The sequence below is a fragment of the Pipistrellus hanaki genome (assembly GCF_964339955.1).
Source record: "Pipistrellus hanaki genome assembly, chromosome: 11".
Classification (NCBI taxonomy): Eukaryota; Metazoa; Chordata; class Mammalia; order Chiroptera; family Vespertilionidae; genus Pipistrellus; species Pipistrellus hanaki.
In genome coordinates this window covers 24,420,393-24,430,158 of record NC_140513.1, presented here as the reverse complement: position 1 = coordinate 24,430,158, position 9,766 = coordinate 24,420,393, and the positions used below count along the sequence as shown (strand labels likewise).

The 9,766-nt window shown below is 50.7% G+C and overlaps 1 protein-coding gene across 5 annotated transcripts in view; it reads left to right on the top strand.

Moving 5' to 3' along the window:
* The first annotated feature begins 2,928 nt into the window (after positions 1-2,928).
* LOC311630413 (stimulated by retinoic acid gene 6 protein-like) overlaps positions 2,929-9,766 on the top strand; it is a 29,081-nt gene continuing 22,243 nt past the window's right edge. For 2 of the 5 annotated variants that reach the window (XM_084899352.1, XM_084899350.1), the window contains exons 1-2: positions 2,951-3,060; positions 4,994-5,077. Coding sequence is in view for 2 of the 5 variants with exons in the window: in XM_084899351.1 (XP_084755477.1) it covers positions 3,041-3,060 (20 nt within the window). In the remaining 3 variants the exon portion in view is untranslated. Of the gene's footprint in view, positions 3,061-4,993; positions 5,078-9,766 lie in introns of all 5 variants that reach the window. The other 3 variants (XM_084899351.1, XM_084899349.1, XM_084899353.1) reach the window with 2 other exon arrangements.

The window sequence follows — 9,766 nt, the reverse complement described above, 5'->3', positions numbered from 1 at the left end:
GATATGGTGGAATCCAGGCTTGGTGCTGGTAGCATGACTGTCTGACAGGCAGATACTTTAAATGTGGATGGGGAGGGGAGAGCATGTCTCCACCAGGGCTGGGGCAGAGGATGGTAAGTCTGCAGAAAGCCTTTCCTGCTTCTCCACTCCTTCCTTCAGCATCTTTTCCCTAGGGCTTCCACCAAAATGCAAGGTTTGTTGGGCCACCCATGCAAATCGCCATCTTGTGGACAAGCCAGGGATTACAGATCTAGAAATGACGTTCCTAATTCCTTAGTTTGATAAATGTTTTCTAATAATACAAATGAGCCAAAGTGCTGGGATAAGGCGCTCTCGGTCCAGAGAAGAGAAGAGAAATGCATACAGATAGTCACCCCAGCTTCAGTTTGGCTGGCCTTCATTTTAAAGGGTTCCCCCTCCTGGGGCTCTAGAAATGGCCTCTGCAGGGTCTGATCTGCTGCTCCTGTCTGTTCCTGGGCAGCCACACCTCAGCTGTGAATCCAGCCTGCCTTCTGGTGCGGTAATCTCATCCCTCCCTCTCTGTCTTCCATCTGAGGTAAACCGAAAAGCACCAAAACCCTCCCTGGGGTGGATGCTGTGCTTAAGCCAGGATCTTGGCCGACCTGGGAAGAGGGCACAAGATGTGTGACCATCCTCAGGGACTGGCATACTTCTTGGCACAGGGGTGCTCTGTAAATGTTGGTGACACGAGTGAGGGCAGGAGAGGAGGATGGCACCGGAGAGGTCAGTCCAGCTCTCCTGTGGACTTATCCAGAGTTGCGTCTAGCCTGGGACCATAAATGGAGGTCCCGTCACAAAGGTCACTGCATGCCCAGCTAAGGAATTTGTCTTCCTTCTGCCAGCAGGAGGAGCCAGCCCTGTTTGTGACAGAGAAGGGACAGGATAGGAATACAGGTTAGTTTCACTGTTTTTTTTCAAAGAGAGAAAAATGTTCTTAGTCAAAGGTCATACCCACCCCAGAAAGCTAACAATATCACTAGCAAAGAAACTGCACTAGGCCTTCCATATATCTTGGCTACTTTGTTTCTGAGCTTAATAATTAAGCCATAGATTTACAGAATAAATAGAGATAAACTATTTACAGGATAAATACAGATAAACTCCCAACACTTGAGAGACAAGCATAGCCTTTGTGATGGACTCTTGAATTTCCTTCCGTCTCATGTCACCGGAACTCTGAACCCTGCTGAACACAGGGCTAAACACAGTAACCCTTCCTAACCTGGGTTCGGGTGTAGTCGGTCATCTCTTCCCACACTCTTTGCCGACTGCCTGCAGCATCATTACCTGTCTCCTGGAAAGAGGTCTCTAGTGGAGTGCTCTAGGGCTCTGTTCTATTCAGTTGTTGTTGTTGTTTTAAATCAATAACCTGGATGAATTCCACAAAAGTGTTCAAATGCCCCAAAGCCTTAAAAAGGAATCAATGCACATTGGATAGGAGAGGCAATATTCAAAATCGCTTGCATAGGTTGGAGTGGTAGAGACAAATCAAATGTTGACCTGGTCTCCGGATCCATGTAAGCTCTATGTTTTGATTCAACACCAAACAGAAAGTATGGGAGAGGGAAAATGAAATCTGTTACACAGGCTTGACTTCAGGTTCAGAAGGGGCCATGTCTGCAGCATGGTCACCCCTTAGAAATGGGTCTTTATTACTAGGGATGGAATTTTCCTGAACTTAAACCTGTAGACGTGTTTGCAGGAAACCAGTGGAGAGTATGCTGGGAAAGAGGGTGAAAACAACTTCTTGGGAGGCTTGGATTGGAGTGCTCGAGTCGGGAGTGCAGAGGATGGGCGATGGTCGGCAGGGGTGTGACAGGTCTGAGCTGTGCTGCACGGAGGTGTATGTATGCTCTGAGCCTGGAGCCTAGAAGCTGCAAGGCCATTAGAGAGCGCTTACCGTAGTCTAGACAGGAGGTGCAGAGGGCTGGATCTGGGGCAGAAGCAGTGTGAATGGAAAACACAGCGCATTGATTAGGAGAAGAACTAGGTGCTATAGCCAACTCCAAAGTGTATAATGGTTCTAGCATAGAATTTTATTGCTTATTCATGTAAAACCTAAAACAGCTATTCCCCTTCTCCTGCAGTGTGGATTCAGGGACCCAAGCTCCTTACAGGTTGTGGCTCCACCATTCTGCATGCCAACTCCATGCTGGCAGAAGGAAAAAGAGGAAGTGAACTAGACATACCCACGTCCTGAACCCTCTGGCACAAATGGATGGATACGAACCATCAGGAGGCTTAATGAACGGAGAAGGGGAGGAGCCACAGACAACTAATGGGCGACAAAAGTGTGGTGGGGCCATTGACTGCCTTAGGAGCTGATGGATGCAGTGAGTAGGTACCTGGAGTCTTGTTGACGTTTGGTCCCGGAAGATCATTTGGAAACAGGGTGGGCATTTAGAATCCCTGGGCAATTATGGTAACTTAGAAATCTTATCACATTCTCCACCACATCTGTGGGATCCAATTTTAAGTTGCCTCCAACCCTTTCTCCCAGCAAATGGGCAGCCTTGTTTCCAAGGAGAACCTTAAAATCAGTGGGTGGTTCCAGTTGCCTAGTTTATGGCTTGAGGCACAGTCCTACTTGATTGCTGGTAATAATTTTTACAGCCCGCTAGAGGCCTCAGCTGGGCAAAGCTCTGGTAGCTCAGTGGGCTAGTGCTTACGGCAGGGGCCTACAAGAGACAACCTGGGCCCGGAAGAGACGAAGTAGGAGGGAGGTTCCCGTTGACTTGGTCTGAGAAGGGGAGGAAAAGTAGAAGAGCCAGCGGTGTTCGTTCTGAAACAAGGAAGAAGGGCACCCGCTTGTTTTGATTTCTCTGGTAAATGTTTGACTGGGTGTTTGCCTTTTCTGGGAGGGTTTTTTTTTTTTTTTTTTTTTTTTTTTTTTTGGCATGTGAAGAAAGCTGGGTGGAACACCAGACGGTCAGTTGTAACCAAGAGTCTGGAGAAGCTCTAAGGACAGCCTGAGAAGCAGAGCGCTCCCTGGGGCTGCGGGTGGCGCTTTCCCACCGAGATGATGTCCACAACCGAGAGGTGAGTTCCGAGACAAGGTGTCGGACAAGTCACGCTGGACACCCGTGTGTCCTGGCAACTTCCTCCTCTGATGTTGGTGACGCATGGAGATCGGGAGAAAGGCCTGCTTTCGCTAGTGTGTAAGCAGGCTGGCACAGAGGGGGAACCATGGATAGGGCTCTTGGGTGAGTGAACAGATTTCATTCATCTTGGAGCCACCGAGTGACGTGGGAAGAGTCCAGGCGTGGAGTTAGAGGACCCAGGTTTGAATCCTGGCTGTTTGAATCTGTTTTTTTCTGGCAAATCTCAATAAATCGAGAGTGATAACCCCCGTCCTTCTTAGCCCACAGCTTTGTGGAGATCAGTGAGAACAGAATGTGGCAGGGCTTTGAGAGGTGTCACATCCTGCCCAGATGTCAGGAATGAAGAGTTCTCATTCAACCATGCAAATGTCTGAGATCTAAGAACGGAAAAGACTACTCCAGATATACACAGAATAGAACCTCCGCTCTTCGGGGTGATAGTGTATCTGTTTAGATTGTCGGGGGATGCTGGGGAAGGCAGAGGGAGAAAAGGAGGCATGAGAACACAGGCAGGCATCCTGAGAGTCAGTCTGAGTTGGAGATCCCAGGGGTCGTAGGCACAGGCAGGAGAGGGGGAGAGCAGTGCATGGAAAAGGGCACGTGACGGGAAACAGACTAGAGATTGGCTTGAAGGACGGGGACCAAGAGCAGGGAGTCAGCTCTTGGTCCCCCTCCAGTGGGTTGGGGCAAGAACTAGAAAGCCAAAGGAAATGGATCTCTTTCTCTTCCCTCTCCAGCTGGGTTCCTTGGGCTCAGAGGGAACAGGGGAGTCATGTGCTGGAATATGGACTCTTAGGAAGTTGGTCAGAGGGATGGGAATGGGTTGGAGAGGGGCAATGCTGGAGGTGGGAGACCTGGCAGGAGGCTACTGCAAAGTCCAGGCAAAGATGACAGTGGCCTGGACTAAGCAGGGGGCTGCAGGGACCAGGATGTATCGAAAGGCCAATTAAATTCGGTAGTGACTGGAGAGGCTGAACTGACGGGGCTTGTATGGGAGTGACTTGGAGAGGAAGGAGCTGAGGATGACTCTGAGTCTTTGGCTCAGACTAAAGGGTGGATGATGGTGCCATTCCTGAGATGAGGGCCCCCAGAGGAGGAGCAGGTTGGAGGGGTGTCCAGTTGGGACATGTTGGACTGGAGTACCGTGGGACATCCAAAAGGAGATGACCAGAAGGCAGTCGACTGGCTTCATGGTCTGGACTCAGGAAAGTGTGGGCTGGACCCCAAGAACTTGGCCCGCCTGAGGTGCCAGTGTGGCCTGGAGCCCCTGACATTTATTTGAAGTCAGTACCATGCTCCCTACGCATCCCTCTCAGGACCTTCTCTCCATCACTGTTATCCCCTTGGACGGGCTAGCTGGCCAGGGCCCTTCTCTCAGGGTGGGGCTCAGGCCTGAGCATGTTGTTCAGATTTGTCTGCCCAGTGAGGCTAAGGGGTCACTGCCTTCTCCAAGGACCACAGACACAGAACCCTGTTCAATGTCTTAATGTAATTTTGTGTGTGAAAATGTTTCCTGTGCAGAAAATATAACGAGGGTTCAAATGATAGCTCTGCTGCTTTCTAGCTGAGTGACTTTGGGCATTTACTCCTTTCTCTCTTAGCCTCAGTTTTCTCATCCATGAAGTGGGAATAATAGTCCACACCGCCTAAGCTGTGAAAGGATTAAGTGAGACGATAACCATAAAGGCCTTAGTTCAATGTCTAGCCTGTGTGAAACCTTCACTACGTGATAGTTATTATTATTATTTTATTAAGTGAAAAGAAATGAAAACAAATGTTGCTTTATTGGACAGGTAGGCATGGGAGGGAGTAGAAAAGTGGGCTTCTGTCTTCTTTTCAGTCACCTTTTTCTTTCACGTCGCTCTCTCCAGACTTTTCAGACATGTGTGAAAGCACCTGAAACACAGTCTCTACAGGAGGGCGCCTCCCTGGAGCCGACCTTTCCGAGCCGTACCGTAAGCTCAGAATGACTGGGCAAGGTCAGGGCACAGGAGAATAAACAGAGGTCTGGGCACAGAGGGGGAAACAGGGAGGTGCTGGGAGAAAATGGAATACAGACAGGCCAGATACGAAAGGCCAGTGGATACCTAATCTCTAATCCTAGTGGCTTAAGTTAGTGCCTGAGTGTGAGCCCCTCTGTGGGCCGTGACCTCTCTCTGACCTTGCTCTGAGGATCCCTCGAGGCCTAGAGAAGGAGGATGCTGAGTCAGCTATAAAGCACCTTTCTTTCCCGCGGTGCCTGTAGCTTGGCTAGAGGAAGGTCCCACAGCTGGGCCCCAGTGGAGAGCTCTGTTGCCGACCTGGCCACACTGGTTCTGTTTCTCTGAGACGGTTAACCAGCTAGGTCTGGTGGAGCCAGGGCACCCAGCCAGGGTATCCAGCTCCTTGGCACAGTGGCTCTTGTGTTTCTTGATAATACTGGTGCCACCCTAGGAGGGCACCCCAGAGGCTGCTAGGGCCAGGCTGCTGCTTGCAGTCCCCTCTGCCACCTTGTGAAACAGTGTGTGTGGGAGGTAGTTGTAGGGAAGGTGGGAACAGGCCCGAGAACCAGCATGCGTTTCAGTTAGAACCAGCATGCATTTCAGTTAACAAAGCACCATTCCTACCCATTCTCCGACGACCTAGGGAAGAGATGGCATCACTCCCATTCTACAGATTCAGCAACCGAGGCTTCAGGAGGAGAAATGGTTCACCCAGGATCTCAAGGTGTCTGCCTCCAAATCCCAGGCTCTTTCCCTCCAGTCCCACCTGAGGACCCACACAAGCATAGAAACACCCCGAGACACGCCCTCTGAGGAGGGCACTGACTTAGAGCTGACCTTTCCTACCTGCACAGCCAGGTCAAAATAAATGCAAGAAGTTGAGGCAAAGAAGAAAACAGAGATTTGGACACACAGAGAGAAGAGAGTCTCTGGAAGAAAATAGAAGCATGTCTTTCACTGTAGGACTTTTCCCTGATTCTCAGAGTCACAGGAAGTGACAGACGGGAGACAAACCAACAGGCAATTAGAGGTAGACAGAGATGCAGGTGACTCTCCGGGGAGACTGTCAGAGGCAGGCCTGGGGCGATGGAGGGGGATGGGAGAGGGGGGTGGGCCAGCGACACTGTCAGCACAGTGGCAGGCAGCCCGTGTGCTTTGTGTGATAGTCACAGACTTAATTTCATTTTATTTAAGACACATAAACTTCCTTTTAGGAAAGTGTGCAAGCTGATACACAAGAAGAGAGACTAGTGTAAAGAGCGCCCCATACTCTCATCACCCAGCTCCAACAATTGTCAACGCACACGGCCATCTTATTCTGTTGGTTCTCCTACCTGCTCCCCCTCCTCCAGACAGCCTGTCATCTCACCATGGGTTTCACTCACAAAAAGAAGTTTACTACCCCCCCCCCCCACGTGGAGTTACTAGGCTGTGCACAAATGACCTGTCACACATTTACCCTTAACTCTTCACAAGTCCCTGCGATTCTCACATCTTTGTCCCAGGAGAGCTCAGACTGCCCTGGCCACCGGAACAGAAAATTAGGTTGACAAGACAGAATGTGACAGTTGGGAATTACATGATCATCCCCATTGCCAGAGTTTAAGTCCTGGCTCCCCAACTCACCCGCTGGGTAAGCTTGGACAAATTTCCTGATCTCTTGATGCCTCCGTTTCCTCACCTGTGAAATGGGATGATAGCAGTACCTCTCTCTCAGGGCTGCTGTGAGAGTGATATTAGTAAATAATAAAAGGATAACCCTTGGAGGATAAGCTTGGTGCACAGACGGCCCTGAAGAAGTGTTAGCTCTCCATCCATCCATCCATTTAGGGAACATCAGTGAGCATGTCAGGCTAGGAGCTGGGCCCGTGGAGATGAATGCCCCCGAGAAGCTCCCCATCCATTGGGGATACAGACCCATAAAAAGACATTTCTAAATGGTGGGCTAAATCCCAAGCAGTCCAACTTCACAATTAACAACTGACTACATTGAGACCCATGAGTCCCTGGATGTTAGGGGCCACGGCACTTAGCACCAGGGCTGGGGTAAACTCCGCTGGTTTTCCTGGCTAGGCCTCTTTTCCTGAGGTCTCAGAGGAGGCCGGCTGCTGGCAGGGCAGAGGGACCATTCTGGGTAAGAATGCCATGCTTTGCCGGGACCGGTTTGGCTCAATGGATAGAGCGTCGGCTTGGGGACTGAAAGGTCCCGGGTTCGATTCCGGTCAAGGGCATGTACCTTGGTTGCGGGCATATCCCCAGTAGGGGGTGTGCAAGAGGCAGCTGATCGATGACTCTCTCTCATCGATGTTTCTAGCTCTCTATCTCTCTCCCTTCCTCTCTGTACAAAACCAATAAAATATATTAAAAAAAAAAAAAAAAAAAAAAGAATGCCATGCTTTGAACCACCCTGCTAGCAGCATGGAAGGGGAAGGCTGGTCACAGGGCCAGGCGTGGGCAGCAGCCCTGGCTACTGGTTAACCAGGCGAAGGACTTCAGTCCACTGTGTGGTCAGGAGTACAGGGTAGGTGCGCCCCTGACACCCCACACCTAGCAGGAGGCCAGGGATGCCAGGCTGGCTGCCCACAATATGCACTTGATTGAGGCTTGGGGTGGGGCGCTCAGCCTGGAGAATGGCGGAGACCTCCAGAAGAGAAGAGAAGCAAGCGGTCTGGGGTCTGAGGAGTTAGAGAAACACAGCCAGTGAGAGTCTCCTTTTTTTTGGTCAGAGCTATTCAAAAGCAGGCAGGGGATCGAGAATGAGGATCAATACTGAACACTGAGGCTGTTTTCAGGGAGAAAGAAAGTAAAATGATCTTCACTCATTCCACCACTTCACAACCTGAGATCCTACAGTTTTATAATTTTCTTCATTTAACAGCATATCATAAACACTTTTCCAAGGCATCACCACTTGAAAGTGGACCTTCTACATTTGGGGGTGCTGGTTTGCTGCTGCCCAGCAGGTGTTATCTATCCCCGCAACAGACCTGCCCCACCAGCCCTGGACCCACAAGGTCTCAGAGACCAAGACAGTGGTCTCCGTGGCTTTCTGAATTGGGTTGACTTGGGTGCATGCTTCATGTGTCCACTGAAGTGGCTGCTGGAGCAGAAGCGTGGCTGGTGGTTCCAGCCTCCGTGACTCGGGAGCCACGGTTTGCTGCTCTGCTGACTGAGTTTGCTGACCACTGGGATAGGGGCTTAATCACAAGGAACAACAACAGCCTATACTTATTGGAATCGAGAGTCTAGGTCAGTGGTCAGCAAACTCATTAGTCAACAGAGTGGCAAACACGGCTCACGAGCCACAGTTTGCCGACCACTGCCCTGGGATGTTAGCTTTGGAGGGGTGGCAGCTGCTGCCAGTACCAAGGCCTCTTTCAGTGCAGAGGGGTGGGATGTACCCCTAGATGGGGTGCCTCAGGAGCTGGCCCTCTGGAAGCTGGAGCTCCTAGTCCCTCCCAGGTGCCACCTGTGATCTGGGCACTGCCTCTCTCTGAGTGACCCATATGTATTACTCCCGGAGATCTACACACCACTGTCCCACTGGTCAGCCGGGGTGCGAGGATGCTTGGGTACCTGAGAAATCCCAGGTCATCATTCTGTGGTCAGTGGGCAGCCCCATCCTGCTTCAGCTCCTGCACTCCTACTCCACTGGCCCCACATCCTGGACCGTGTCTGCTGATGCTTCTTCTCTTTGGTTTGGTCCCAATCTCTTTCCACTGCTCAGAGTCTGCAAGATTTTCTGGTAGATTTTCTTCTTGCTTTCAAATATGGCTATATTGTCTTTCTTAAAAAACAAAACAAAACAAAACAAAACAAAAAAAACAACAACACATCTGATGGTTTTGTATGGGAAGGGGAGACTGATGTATGTGCTCAGTTGACCTTCCTGAAAGCCAGAGCCTGCGCTTTACAGTTCTATCACACTGCTGACAGCTTAAGCTCTTCCCAACCCCCTCCACTTCTGGGATGTTTCAGACTCATCGTTAGACAAAACTGGGGAGCACTGGAATTTTAAAGAATTATGAGGAATGTGTCATGCTCAAGGGCTCCCCAGCGGAGTGCTCTCCCCTGAGACTTCTGAGGGAAAAGTAGGAGCTGGCCAGGGAGAAAGCACAGGAGATGGCTGGATGGATGCTGCGGGGCTAGGGAACAGAGTGAGCAGAGACCTGGCGGTGTGCCAGCATGCAGAGCTGGTGCGGTGGAAGTCCCAGCAGCACGGGCAAGTGTGTGAGAGCCCCAGAAAGGAGGTCCCTTTGTAGAGACGTCACAGTACTGTCTGTCAGATGTTTCAGACGTGAGACCCAGCAGCCCTGGCCTGCAGACTGAAGCCTGGGGGGACAGAGTCCACACTCTGTTGTCCACATAATCGCTGTCCTGCCCTGAGGGCCCAGCCTCGGATCAGAAGAGAGCTGATGCTTCTTGACCTCTGTTTATGAAAAACGGTGTCCAAAGGCTGGTTTCCGGCGAAGTTACGGAAACTTAAGTCTCAGGGCTCCTCAGGGTCCTTCCAGGGCTGCTGGAGGGTGGGGGCACCTTAGTTCAGTGTTTACATGGAGATATGTTTTCCTTAAAATGTGGAGAAAGTAAGGTATTTTGCAGTTTCATTTGAAAAGGATATCCAAATGATATAAGTGTTTGGCCCTTTAGGACCTGAATCTG